General features: G+C 43.6%; 1 protein-coding gene across 1 annotated transcript; it reads left to right on the top strand.

The window, feature by feature from the left end:
- Positions 1-1,100: 1,100 nt before the first annotated feature.
- Positions 1,101-14,570, top strand: PLCXD1 (phosphatidylinositol specific phospholipase C X domain containing 1). Its single transcript, XM_009487252.2, has 6 exons — positions 1,101-1,308; positions 4,764-4,900; positions 8,187-8,315; positions 9,486-9,641; positions 13,152-13,335; positions 14,287-14,570. Exons 1-6 carry the CDS (start codon positions 1,101-1,103, stop codon positions 14,568-14,570), a joined length of 1,098 nt encoding a protein of 365 aa, XP_009485527.2.
- Positions 14,571-14,976: the final 406 nt, after the last annotated feature.

Below are 14,976 nucleotides of genomic sequence, written 5' to 3'. Positions count from 1 at the left end.
TGGCAGAGCGCAAAGCATGGACAAATATGTATCTGACTGCCATTGCTGTAGCAGGCAAGAAGGAATCATTTACAGTGACAGCTTTTTAAAAAGGGATTAAAAAGGAAGGTGTGGTATTGATAAAGGTAATCACTGTGCCATGATCTAAAAGAAAGCATCGCACTACATAGCTGTGAAAAAATAGCTAAAGCCTTGAAAACAGTGAGAAGAAGGAAGGCTTTCATCCCAAAAACACCACCTGAACTTCAGGAACATCCTAGAAAAAAAAAATGGCAATGGCATGGAGAGCTTATCTTCATGTTCTGCATCATCCAGGAGAACATAAAATGCAAAATGAACAGGATAACTCTAGTAGGCCCTGGTGATGACCGTGATTTCTCAGCTGGGTTTCATCCACTGGCACTCCTGCATGACCATTGCAAATTTTGCAGGAGATCCCAGAGAGGCTTGTATCCAAGAAGAACAGTTCCAGAGTAGTTTTCAGGAAGGTCTGACCAAACTGAAGTACTTGTGATCATGGGCTCAGTAGGGGTGATAAGAACAGATATCAAGAGATCTTCTCAAAACAAGGAATAAGAAGACGGAAGTTTTCCTCTTTAACCCCGGCAGCCAGCATGACCTGAAAATCCAATGTCCTGACATCTTTGCCAAGGCTTTTCATAGAGGTATTGTTGTGGGAGCTGAATTGATGCTTCAAGATAAGTGTCCTCCAGGGACCTGGGGGTCACAGACCCACCCCCTGCCCTGGCCCTGCCATCGGTCCCCCTGCCATGCTTCCGGGGCTGCAGAGGGTCAGGAAACAGACATTGTTTCACGCTGGAGGTAGAGTACTCCTTATGATGGGGCAATAGCCAATGTAGATAGTAATTTCTCCATACCAACAAGGCTGCACATATTTGTCTTGACTCTGTTTTTTCTTTCAGTTGGTCAATTTACAAGCCTGAAGCTGGAACCCTCTCTTGGCATTGTGCTGGGAGACAGTGTTATCAAAAGCAGTGCACCTTGTGGCCGAGAATATCTATCTTGACATTTTGCTGCAACTACTTAAGAAGAAGGGTTGACATTTTATAGCATGTATAAATCCGTTCTGTGCAGATGCAATGGCATTAATTCAACCACAGTATATGGAATGGTTTGTTCTTTTTCTCTTCTTTTTCGCTCCCAGCACATCCTATGAAGTCCTAGAGCAGGCACTAATGGAAGGCCCTTTGCAAACCTCCATTCACGTGTGCCGTGAAAATGGTCAATGGATGTCACGATTACCAGAGAAGCTCTGGGATATTCCCCTCTATTACTTAGCTCTTCCAGGTAAAGATTAACTTTTGTTCTCCGCTGATTTGTTAGCATGTCATTTAAGCATTGGAACATCCTGTTTGTCCCATTTCAGGATGGCTACGTTTATTATTTGGGTCAGTGTGTGGGAGAAGGACTTGGGGGAGGGTTTGTGTGACGTGTGTGTGCATATAAATACTTTTAGTCTGTAATGTTTGGGGTTTCTTGGAAGGGGGAAAACAGGATTTTTTTTTTTTTTCTTTTTGCGGGAAGGAAAGAAAGAGGGACTTTTTTGCAGTCCCTGTGCATCATCTTGTCAGATCAGTGTTAGTTATCTCAGCGTTTGCTTGTCTGGGCAATGGTGAGATTTTCCTAATTTGTTCTTGCCACTTCCTACATAATAAAAGGGCTCCAAAAGGAGAGAAGTAACATTTTACCTTATTATCTGTTTCCTTGTACTGTTTAAAAGAAGCTGTGAAGGTATGAAAAAAGGATGATGGAGACTTCTAATTAAGATGTGTTTTTATTAATGTGGAGTGTGACTTTTCTGCATGACCCTGCTTACAAAAACTGGATTTATCCTATTATGGGTAAACACAGCTGTGCTGTAGCTGGTGTCCTCGTTGGTACTGCATTCAGACCTGTGTATCATTGGCCTTTCTTTGGTCATATTACTGCTTCTCTCTGCTGCCTTGAATAGATGATTTTTTTCCACCCCCCTCCGCTCGTGCTGTCCAAAGAAGTTACGGGAGCACCTGTTTTCACTGCCATATGGGGAGGCACTGGAGGACTGCCCACTCTTGAGAGATTCCCTTTGCCTCCACAATGAAAATGGTACTAAAGAAAAGTCTAGCCCATGTTTTCTCTCACACCCGTAGATGCGACAGGTAGTTTGGGTGGAAAGCAGCACAGCGTGTAGATGAATTTTTTATGTAGGCTACAGGATCATAGGTTGACTTTAGCAAAGATGCGTATTTAGAGATAGTGGGGAAAAATCAGCTCGTCTCCAGTGGGTGGAGCCCTGGGAGGACCCAAGAACTGTGGTGGATTCCACTCCCCCCCGCCCCGCCCTTCGTGAACTAACAGAGTGTGGAGTTTCGATTAAAGCTGAAACCCAGAAACTTACTTCATGGTGAATTCTTGGATATGTAATTTAAATTGATGTTAACTTCAAAACAAGCGCACCTCTGGTTTTGGATAAAGCCTGTGTAAGAGGACCCCAGGACAGATGTTAGAAAAAAATTTCTAGATTTCTTATTTAACCATCAAGAGAAGGGAAAAAGGTATCTACCTTATGACAGAAGAAAGAAGGTAATATTCTCCTTTTTTTTTTTCTTTTTTTGTTGCTCTTGCAAAAATCCTTCAAAAAGTCAGTAGCATGCTCAGTGTTGGGGTTTTTTTTTTGTGGAAAAGGAACCATGTTGTTTCTAAAAAGCTTTCACAGTGATGTTTCTTGGAGATTGTAGAAAGCTGAGAACCTGCTGATGTGTGCCTTTGATTTCCTGGCTCTTCTCCTAATGGTGACCTTGTTATTCTTGTGAATGTTTGTGAATATGCCTGCATGGAGAACAGACATGAAGAAAAGAATAGTTGAAGCAAGCCCATTTTGGCAAACATTTTACAGACCATTGCAGGCTATTCGCTTGGAAAGTTTTGGTGGCTGTCCAGCTGACCTACAAAACTGGTCTAGCCCAGGTCAGAACAAAAGCAGATCAAGACCGACCAGGTCAAGACAGCTCTGGCAGGTTTTCAGAGGGAGCAATGACTGGGGGAAGCCCAGTTTGGAAGTGGAAGCTTGTCTCAGATAGAGAAGACAATAAGGCATGCAAGAAATGTGAGAGAGAGCATTCTGAAAGCATGACGAGGAGACAGGCAAGTCTCAGTAATTAGTGTTGTGTTTGCACCAGGTTCAGCTCAGTGCTGCTGGGGACATATTGCTTCAAGCTCTGAAGCGACCTGGTTTGGTGCTAGCTCACTATATTTGCATCATATTTGTTGTGTCATGGATATACTCATCTTCCTTTCATTACTGTAACTCACTGATGTCACAAGAAGACTCCTGAATGAAAAGTTACTATCCATTTGCTGATTGGTGTCAGTAGATGCAATTCCCATTAATGGAATCCTGTTCATTTCTCTCAGACCTGAATTTGGTCCATGGATATTTAATGGTTTGACTCTTACATCTTGTGAGACAAGCTTCTTTTGATTGCATGCCCTCATTATCTATCTTCCATCTGCAGTGAGCTTGGTTTGGGTGTTTAAAGCAGGAAAATAGATGGAAACCTGATTTTAAAAGGCGAAAAAAATCGAGTGAGACATTAAACTGTTATTGCCAGTTTCAAAGAATTTTCTTTATTTCAAATACAATCTTGTCCTTTTTCTTTAGCTACTAGAAATATTGCCATTGGCACCAGTAAGACTGACCGCTCAAGAAAGCAGCTCCTAGCACCAGTGAACAATTTGTTTGACAGAAAACTTAAAAACCAAAATGATATGTGAATTCCTTGCAGATACTCTGTAAAGATCCCAGCAAGTCACTTCACTGAGTTGTTAGCTTTTCTTATTGATGCTTTATAAAATTAAAGAAATAATGGAACAGAAAAAGCTAGCAAAATCACTGGTTGCCTGTCCTGAAGAAATTGTGAGCTGCAACAGAGTTTCATCTAAATATGATGCAAGAGATGCGTCAGATTTATTAAGACTTCAAAGAAGTCAAATATTTGGGCAGGCTGTACTTGGCTCTGATGCTTAGCCTGCCCTGTGTAATTCCCTGTGCTGGAAAGAGTCAGGTAATTTTTAAAGTCCATAAAACGTGGATCTTGTTCATATATCACATGTAAACTTAGACTTGGATTTGCCTCTGAAACCTTCCAGCACCCACCTCTTATGTTGTTTTTGTAGGGGATGTGGATGTTTAGTTCAGGAGGGCATTTTTACCAGACATTTAAATAGAAGTGCTTGAAGTGCCACGTTAGGAGTTGGTCCAGTCAAAGGTGTGAGAAGATGAATTTCTGCTTTCAGTCATATTTTCCTGTGCAGAGATGGTGGGATTTGAGTATGAAATCCTGCATTTGAACAACTCTGAAAACAGGACAAATTCTACATAAATTCAGCCTTCAGCTATTTATTCCCTGAAAAAAAGTGGGTTTTCACATCAAGATAATTATTTCAGTGGAAGATGGTAGTTGACACAGACCATTTTGTTGTTGTTTGGGGCAAACAACAATGATGCGTGGTTTAGATGGGGACCGCTTTATTGAAAAGCCTTCCCTTCATGAGGATTTCATGCTAATTATTAATGTCAGGTGAGCAACCTCTGAAGAAGAGCCCACCTTTTTGCCATAACTACATAGGCTGGCAGGCAATATAGGCGTGTGATTTGGAAATGGGGTGGCACGTCAGGTGTACACACGCAATATAACCGTGTATTGTGGTCTTGAGTAGTTAAGAAACGACATTTTCTATACATTTATTTTTGTATTCTACAGGGAGTCACGACACTATGACCTACTGCCTGGATAAAAACTCTGCTGTTAGTGGCAACGAATCCAAGCTGGTGAAGTTCTTAAACAAATGCATGCCCTGCATTGTGCACCCCATTATCATGAAGTGGTCTACAACACAGGTAACTGTTGTCTGGTGTTCTTGTCATGCCTGGGCAAAGTTGAGGCTTGTGCTGCAGCGCTGAGAGCAGTCATGCTCTTCCATGCGTAGTGAAAGAACAGCGGGCTGCCCAGAAATCTGCACTCTCATGAGATGCCGTGCTTGGGTGTTGTGGTTTAACCCCAGCCAGCAGCTAAGCACCACCCAGCCACTCACTCGCTCCCTCCCGGTGGGATGGGGGAGAGAATCGGAAGGGTAAAAGGAGAAAACTCGTGGGTTGAGGTAAAGACAGTTTAATAGGTAAAGCAGAAGCTGTGCACGCAGGCAAAGCAAAACAAGGAATTCATTCACTACTTCCCAGTGGCAGGCAGGTGTTCAGCCATCCCCAGGAAAGCAGGGCTCCATCATGCATAAGGGTTACTTGGGAAGACAAATGCCATTGCTCCAAATGCCCCCCCTTCCTCCTTCTTCCCCCAGCTTATGTGCTGAGCATGACGTCATATGGTGTGGAATGTCCCTTTGGTCACTTGGGGTCAGCTGTCTTGGCTGTGTCCCCTCCCAAATCCTTGTGCACCCCCAGCCTGCTCGCTGGTGGGGTGAGGTGAGAAGCACCTTGAGAAGCCTTGACTCTGTGCAAGCACTGCTCAGCAATAACTGAAACATCCCTGAATTATCAACACTGTTTCCAGCACAAATCCAAAACACAGCCCCATACTAGCTACTGTGAAGAAAATTAACTCTGTCCCAGCCAAAACCAGCACATTGGGGTATGAGATAGGTGCCAGATCTTCTTTTGTGGGGAAAAAGCATGTAGGTGAGGCAGGGATGATACATAGACAAAGATGTTGCTTAAAGCTGACCACTTAGTACTAGAAACTCATCTTTTTCACATGTCTATTGTTATAAATAACACTTAGTATTACTATAATCAAAAGAGGTTTTTCTCTGGCACTTTGTTCAGAAGGTAACGGTTATCATTTTTACTATCACTGTTGTGTGAAATGTCAGTTGTTTTCCCTATCTATATTGTGTATTTCACCCAGCAGCAGAGACAAAAATCTTGTTGAAGGTATTTTTTTTTCCATAAAGGTTAAGAGAATGAAGGTGTGCTCCCTCACGTGACGTTTAGTTAATTTTTTAAAATGTCTAAATATTAAGCTAGTAGTTTTCTCTTTGTTCCTCACAAATGTGTGTTAAACAAAAAATCGGGGATCATGATTTAAGCTAGAGCTTTTGAAGATTTTTCTAAAGAACAGACTTTCCTGGCATCAAAGAGGTACCAAAAGTCTTTCCGCTTTTGCTCTTATTGAAGGAGTAGTTCATTATTAGGGAATTAAAACTGAATAATTGATAAATGGCAACAATTATGCCTAGGCTTCTTTTGTTGTGTTGAAGCAGCCCTGGCAAACTGGAGTCTTGGACACTACCAGATATCAAATATGTAACGGCAGTGATGAGTAGATGTGGAAAGTCACTTGCTTAGCAGAGTGCCTTGTCTTCAGCTGCTTTTTGCTTTGGGACTTAAACCAATGAAAGATTTGGATACCTCCTAACTTGTGGGTTGCTGCCCAGTGACGTGACCCTGTTGGTGACAAATAAGCTCCTTATATCATTATAGTCATTTACTGGTCCGAATGCAGCGCGCTGAGCGGGAAGCGGCCTGGCGCTGATGGGGAAGAGGCACGGCTGCAGTCCTGCCCCTCCTTAGCTCTGCCGTGCTCGCGTTGTCTTTGGGAGGAGGTGACTCCACATGTTGCTGTCCAGAACAGACATCACGGAGCCGTACCGATAGTAGGACCTGCAGGTTCCCGGGTGGCTAGGGGCGCGGTGCCTGGCTTGAGCCCTGGCTGTTACGGGTGTCAGTCTAGAGGCCCAAATCTTTCTTACGCAATGGCTGACGTCAGGTGTGTAACTTCCACTCATGCCGTGGATGTCTGGTGTGAGATTGCAGCACTGAGCAGCATTGCTCCCCAAGGCTTCCTCTTAAATTTTGCCCCTGGGGGGCAATGTTCACACTGTCTGATTCAGTATCCAAACCCAGGCGACTAATTAGATAGTCTGATTTGTCTAGTTTTCCCATGCAGTCAACAGAAAGAAATTAATTCATCCAAAGGGCAGCTCAGAGCAGCTATTTCATCTGGTGCTCTTTCTGGCCGCAAAGGTTATACGTGCCCTACGGCCATCTACACTCCCTTCTCCAGCGTGCTCCAAGCGAAGGTGGGACTTGGGCACGGATCGCTCCTTCAGCCGCTCCATCCCGGTGGAGACCAAGCAGGCGCAGAGGGAGCTGCTGGCCCGAGCCACCGCACCACCTGCACCCCGGGGCACGCGGGGCTGGGCTGCTCCCCAGCCCTGCAGCTCAGGCACAGCCTGGGGAGGTTAAATTGCCGTCCTAAGAACAGAAAGTTGGATGGTTGAAGCTAGGTAGGGTGAACATCCTGCTATGTGTCTTAAGCTCTATCTTGGCCCTAAAGATGCGATGTGGTTATTCAGGCGCAATGCCTTGTATTGATTTTGCTTTTGTTGAACCCTTTCTGACTTAATCCAGTACAGCGTATGCTTTCTGAAACCTAAAAGTGTTGTCCATAGCAGGTTGAACTGAGACAAACTAGTCTTTAAACGTATTTAATTAAAATGATTCTATTTTCTTATGCAAAGAGAGCCTTGATATAGATAGGAGACATATCATTTGGGACTTTTTGCCCCAGAAACTCAGCTTTATCACCTGTTCCATTCAGCCCTCAAATCCAGTAGAAGAGGTCTGAGGGACGTGGAAACAGAGGAGGACCTCTGTTTTGTAGGACTTCTACATGTTAATTCAAACTTTTTAAGAGACTTTGTCTTGAAAAAGAAAAATAGCCAGTACTTTTTTCTATTTTTGTTTTTCCTTCTGTTGAGGATGAGTGAGCTCCACAGAGACAACCATTTCTTTGATCTAATAAAATAAATACAGCATTTCTAAGGTGCTGATCCTGCAATTTTTGTTCATACAAATAGTCTTGTGAAGAGCGAACGTGTATTTACGCACAGGTTGATGGATTTTTAACTTTTCAGAACACAAGGGCAGAGCTCTGAAACTAGTCTAATCTGTACCTGCAGTATACGCTGCAGGGAAATTGGCATCCGTCTTGTCAGAGAGTAAAATACTTCCAAGTTCCAACTTGGTGCCATATAGTGCCATTTTAAAGATGAAAAGCCTGTGAAAAACATTATAGGGCTAACTTTGTACACCTTTTTCAGCTTTCTAAACTAAAGAAACAAATCTTTTCCAAGCTCTCAGGACCTTTGTCTTCTGTTTCACCTTTCAGGTACTGACTGTGACGGAGCAGCTTGAGGCTGGAATTAGATACCTGGATTTCAGGATTGCCCACAAGGCTAACGATCCATCTATGAATTTGTACTTCGTGCATATGGTTTACACAACCGTGACTGTACAGGTATTGTCCTTACCTTTGGGATGGCTATAAAAACAGTGCTGTTTCTTTTATGTAAGAGCCATCATAATCTGAAAATGCTGGCCCAAGGCTTTCTGAGTAGGTTATTTGTTTTCCTAATGTAAGGACTTCAAACTACAGAAAATCAGCAGGGCTGGAAGTTAGTTTTAGCAGCTGCAAGTGAGGCTGGAGCATCAGTCAAGTCCTCATCCTCAAACCGGAGTTGCTGTGCCTTGCTCTCCACTGCCTAGCCCCTACCTAGTGCCTGGTGTTTCTGGGATTTATTTTGTGCTGTCCTAGGATGCTGCCCAGGGCAATCCTGTTTCCCCGGTAAGGAGAGAAGTTATTAAAGAGAAGGTATTAAAAGCCTAATAAAAATCACAGGAACACTTTTTTTTTGAGGAAAAAGTATTTCACTGAAAGACAGAGAGACTCAAGTCTGGATCCCATGACCAAATTATTGTCAGCTGCTGTGAAGAAACTACTGTGAGTTGCTCTTTGCATGTGCTCGGTCTCTGTGGAGTAGTTTGCATCTTCTTTCTGTTTGCTGGGACCTGTACAGCCAGGCACAGCCAGCTAATGTAGCTTTTCATTTGTAGACTAACTGGCTAAACTTCAGTTTCATGCTCGTGAGGCTGAACCCTTCACGTGTTGAGATTTCATGGTGCCTGGCATGCTCGTGTAAACAGTTAGATGTAGTGCCTGACTGCTCTGCTAATTATATGTGGTCTTCAAGAAGTTGTCATTGCCCATAACAAATGGGGAAAACAGGTGCTGTTACGTTTAAGCAAGCACAGAACTTTTCCCTGGTTTTGAGTTTGCCACTAATACGTTGTTTGTCCTTAAAGAAGCTTGGGGAGATGGGTTTACTGCTAACCTGCCTCTAGGCAGTAGGAGATTCATGGATATTATCAAAATACAAAGCTGTTAAGTGTAGTATGCTAGAACCACATCCAGAGCAAACCAGCACAGACCTGCAGAAAGTAGATTTTCCTGGGGTGCATGTCTCTGGACCACATTGTGGGCAGTCAGATGGCCATCCTCCAGAAACCTACGCTGATTTTCATTATTGTGATTGCGAGTCTACCCCACCATCAGCGCTCTGTTGGTTTTATGTCCTTTCCCCTGCATAGCATAGGTGATTTTCTAAGTTGCCATGACTCTCTTTTGTAGGATATTCTGTGGGAAGTGTTAAGGTGGTTGGAAACTCATCCTCAGGAAGTTGTTATCTTAGCCTGCAGGAATTTTGATGGATTAACCGAAAAACTTCATTGTCATCTTATTGCCTGTATAAAAGAGATTTTCCAGTGTAAACTGTGTCCCAGAAATGTAAGTATGAGATTCTTTTTTTTCTCCTTTTTAAAGAATAATATATTACGGTGAGATCTTAGATTCCAAATGTTTAGATATATTTTACTTTCACTGTATTTTTAATCGAGGAAAAGTAACATTTGCTGCATCAGAGATAGGTCTTCACCTAACAAAATCGAGGAGATAAAGCAAACCTACATCCCACAGTGTGGAGGAGGGAATTAAGTTTGACCGTCATGTCTGTTGAGTTGTGGGACAATAGTAGGAACATAACTGTCACCCACTGTCCTGTCTTGAGTTTTGTTTCTTTTTTAAAAAAAAAAAGTGTGTGTGTGTTATAAATATAGTCCATACTATATTTGTAGAATTTAAATAATCCATTTCCTGCCTTTTCACAGCAATAATTATAAATGAATTTTTATGCTATTTATAATAGTTTAGGTTGGAAGTGACCTCTGGGGGTCATCTGGTCCAACCCCACCATGCAAAACAAAGCAGGACCAGCTTCAAAGTTGTGTTGGGCTGTGTCCCATCCATTCTTGAATATCTCCGAGGACAGAGATTCCACAATCTTTTTATGCAGCCTGGTCCAGCATTTGACCACTCTCACAGTAAACATGTTTTCCTTATCTATCTGATCAGAATCTCTCTTGCTCTAACTTATGTCTGCTGACTTTCATCCTTTTGCTATGCATATCTGAGGAGTCTTCTCTACATCTGCCCATGAGGTATTTGCAGACAGCAGTCAGACCTGTCCATAGTCTTGTCTTCTTCATGCTGAACAGACCCAGCTCTCTCAGCCTGTCCTTGCATGTCATGCTCCAGCCTCTGCTTGCTCCGGTTGCATGCTGCTGGACTCACTCCAGCGCGTCAATGACTTTTTTTGTACGGGGGAAGCCCCAGCTGGAGACCAGACTTGACGTGCGGTCCCACAACTGCTGAACAGAAGGGAAGAACCCCTTCTCTTGATTTGCTGTCTGTGCCTTTACTAATACAGCCCAGTTTGCAGTTGACCTTTGCCACCTGGGTACACTGCTGGCTCATGTTCAGCTTGGTGTCCGCTAGGACCTCCAGGTCCTTTTCTGCAAAGCAGCTTTCCAGCCAGCTGCCCCCAGTCTGTCCTGATACGTGGGGTTAGTCCATTCAGGTGCAGGACTTTGCATTTGCATTTGTTGAGCTTCATGAGGTTTCCGTCAGCCCATGTCTCCAGCCTGTTGAGGTCACTCTTAGTAGCATCTCTGCCCTCAGTGCATTTCTGGTGGCACTGACTTTCTTTTCCTGGATGTGAGCTGGAGCTGACCTTCCAGCCAGCCTAATATGCTTTCAGTCACCCAAACCTCCAGAAAAGCCTTAATTTAAATAATCAGAAATCATTTCATTGCTAAATTTTAGAAGCTGAGATTTTTAGCTTCCTCTTTTTTTACAAGGTGTGGGAGCTTTTGGTAGTTAAACAATTAACATTTCAAAGATGTACAGGAACAGAGGATTTTCTCTGGAGATGTGAGGGGTACAGGATAATGATGACCCTGTTTGCGATTCGAATTCAGCCTTTGAAGCTGGTGTATCAGTAACGGGTGAGTATTACCATTTCAAAGCACTTCATACAGCAGAGTTAAAGTAGAACAATTCTCAGCAAAACTAGGGGATTCTGAATATTCAGGCCTCAGCTGAATAACTGGAGACCTGAGTGACACTGTTTTATTGTTTCCCCAAATAACGTGAGTGCGTAAGTCATGTATGAGCAGAGCAATACTGGAGAAGAGGGTCAAATTTGCTTGGCCAGCTCTTAAAAAGAAAAAAAGTTATTAACCGCAAAAGGAGCAAGCTGCTGCTGATAGTTTGTTGAATGAAGGTGATGGACGAATGGTTTGAGATCACCTGACTGAAGAAAGAGGAACGTTTCTGAGTTGTGTCCAGGGGGAGGGAGGAAGGGCACTGGAGAAAAGAGAAGCCAAGTACTTCCGTCAAGCAGGAAGACTTTATTTCTATGGGGTCTGTGACCAGCACAATGGATCTCACCATTTTTGCAAGTGATACCATTGCAGGTTAGGTGGCTGTGGGGTTTTTCAGGATCACAGATTCAGATTTAACATCAAATAACCAAGTGCTTCCTCGCTTATTCTAAAATAATCTGGTATCTACAGTCTTTCGAGACTGCAGCTCTGTTGTTGTACAAAAGTAAGTGTCAAAGTATTTACGAAGCAACTGCTATGTAGAGCTCTGTACATAGTACTGGCACAGGCCACAGCACGACAACATTACCTTGCATTTAAAATTTTAATTGCTGTAACTATTCAAGGTGTCTTCCTTTGATCTGGATTCCTAGGGTTTAAAAATCTCGTTAGACATCTACAGTTTCACTTCTGCTTTGTTTACAAAATAAGCACCTGTGCTCATGTACACATTTCTGGTAGCTTTTTTTTGGTTTTTTTGGCTCTTATCCCACATCATTTTTTTTTGTAACAGGTTCCAGCTTTAGAAAGGCAGCTGGAGTAAAGCAAAGGCTTCTGTCAACCACACATTTTTGTAGTTTGAGTAGCTTGTCTTAATTTTGCAGTATTTTCTGACCTAATTGGGGCTTGCACTCTCTTTCTTGGATGAAGAAAGGAGGATTCCCATGTTCATTCAACCGTCGGCTCTCTTCAGAGATTTACATAAAACATTTTCAACTGCCTTTGGCTTTGATTTTAATTAATACGTTAATTGGAACATGAAAAAGCCACCATTTCCTTTTCACAAGCAACAGACACAGCTTTTAACCACAACATTCTTAAAAAAACCAGTACCTGTTAAATGCGTTGGTTTTGCAAATAAAACTAGTCAGAGGGCCTCAATTCTGTCCGACGGTAACTTTTGAGGATTGGAGAATATCATTTCATATTGAAACACTTAAATTTAACAGACCTGTTTCAGCCCGTCTGTCTGTCTGAGAAGGTTTCTGAGTCAAGTCTTCCCCTCTCTCAATTCAAAACATCTGGGGCACCCCAATTTCAGAAACTTTACACTTAGAGAAATCAGGATTAACATCTCTCTTGAAGACTTAGATTTAGTCTTACCAAGTCTTAAGCAGTTCAGTTTTCTTTGATGGCTACAGCGACAAACTTGGATCGGTGTGGGGCATTTGACAAAATTATTCCTGCTCCTCTGTGTCTGTTTTCCTACGGCGTAGGCCTTTGCCCCCCTCTTTCACCAAGTGGCCTGCATCTTCCTCTCCCGACAAATTTCCAGCAGCGGTGTGCGTACGAGGGACGAGACGGGGATGGTTTCTTCTTACACAGGCGCAAGACCTTGAGCTCTGTACTTTACCGTAGTTGAATTGTTTGAGGAAAGGAGGAATCTGCTGAAGTTCCCAGGCTCCCGTTGCCCCTGCAGCTTGTAACGCAGCCAACAACGTGCTGGGCTGCACGCTTAAAAGCTTTATTTGAAGGGAATCTGTGCCTCTCTACCAAGGCAACGTCGCACGTCAGTATTTGAACTCTGGGAATGCTGCTGTGGTGTTGACTTCAACCTGGGCACACTCTCTCGTAGGTGGTGCCGACGCTGCGGACCATGTGGCAGCGTGGCCATCAGCTTATAGTCTCGTACGAAGAGGACGTGGAAGTGGAGGAGCACTGCGAGCTGTGGCCCGCGATCCCGTACTGGTGGGGAAACAAAACCGCCACCCGCGCTCTTATCCATTACTTAGAGCGCATGAAGCGGATGGGCCGTCCAGGTAGGCACAGGGAGTCACTCGGAGGAGACAAGGGGCACGTACCGCAATGCAAAACAAATGGGAAGTTGGGCGATCACGGCATTACGGGATGGAACCACTTCGTGCACGCTGTCCGCACAAGATGCGCCCGTGCTGCAGAGTGCTCTGCCCACCCGTGGGCGAGCGCAACGTTCAGCTTCGGTGGCGCAAATAGACGCGTCGCTGTACGTCCATGCATAGACTATATAAATTATGGCAGCTGCTTCTGGAAAGGAAGCCCTCAGCGCAGACCAGCTTGCTGGCGCTGTCGTGCCCGTCTCACGGGTAGGAGACTGCTTCCTCAACCCCGTGCTTGCCACTTTTGGCAGCACTGATGACGAGGGAAATGCATTGTGCTGGCCTTGTCGTGAAAAGAAACCCCTACAAGAACGGTGCCTGAAGGCTGTAGCTTCATCAGGAAATGGCAGCACGCAGGCACGCTGGTGTAGTCTAAGCTGAAGGAAACTCAGTTCGTAACCTCTGACGCAGCTCCGTGATGTGCCGAAGGGGAGAACTGCTTCAAAAGCACGCTCCCCCGCCAAAGCAAAACGCTCGCGTAGGTGCACCCTGTGTTCCTGTCCCTCTCGGGGGAAGGCTAAACGTTTGGAAGCAACCCTTACAAAACCAAACATAACTGACAAAGGAGGACTAGTTAGTAGAGAACCTTTAGTCTGCAATGAGTAATTTAAATTTAGCTAAACTGGAAGGGTTCAATAACCGAGCTTGGTTCAGTAACTATTTACTATAGCACGCAGTTGCAACAAGGGGAGTCTACTGAAACAGTTCTAGGGATATGAAGCAATACAGAACGATTGTAAAGTTAGTATTTTAATGATTCCCAGAGGAATGAGATCTGGAGTTAGTGCAATGCTGAGCAGCTTCCGTTCTCCTCACAGGAATATTTAATGTGTCACCTTCTGATTTTTGTTTCAGAAAAATTCTTTGTAGCGGGGATTAACCTTACGGAAAATTTAAGGTATATTCTCGTACACCCATTTGGATCGTTGAAGAAGATGACACTCCAGAGTCTCCCATGCTTGAAAATCTGGATAAAGCAGCAGTATCCAGGACAAAAAAAAGATTGTATTAACATCATTGCTGGAGACTTCATAGAAAACGATGATTTTGTCAAAGATGTGATAGAACTTAACACAAAAATTAATCCTCCATTACACTGTCAAAGTAAAGGGGCTGGAACAAATAGCATTTCACTCTGAGCTGCTTAATCTGTGAAAAGCTGAAAAGCCTTTGTCTGCGTTTAATGTGTCCTGGTTTAAACCTCCTGGATCCCATAAAGGTCCAGTTAACTTAAACCAGGGATGTTTTAAAGACTAAGAAAAGTGCTTTCAACATCATCAGGGTTTCAAGGCCTTTTTACAGAAAAGAGAGCAGGCAGACCTGGCTGAAGTCTCTAGAGAACTATGGTATAGGTATAATTTACTTAGAGATGCTTAGATTCTGTAGCAGTTGGCAGTACTGAAAGTCCCAAGAACTTAATCCTGTTTTATTTTACATATGAGCAAGGAGAAGTATGTCAGTAGCTGCATGAATTATTTTGTGATAAGATTGTATCTTTCTCATAATTGTGAAGATACTCTGCACTACTTGCAACCCCAATTCTCA

This window comes from Pelecanus crispus, chromosome 1 (assembly GCF_030463565.1).
Source record: "Pelecanus crispus isolate bPelCri1 chromosome 1, bPelCri1.pri, whole genome shotgun sequence".
In the NCBI taxonomy this organism is placed as follows: Eukaryota; Metazoa; Chordata; class Aves; order Pelecaniformes; family Pelecanidae; genus Pelecanus; species Pelecanus crispus.
The sequence above is the reverse complement of the archived record's forward strand: the minus strand, read 5'-3'. Positions and strand labels throughout refer to the sequence as shown.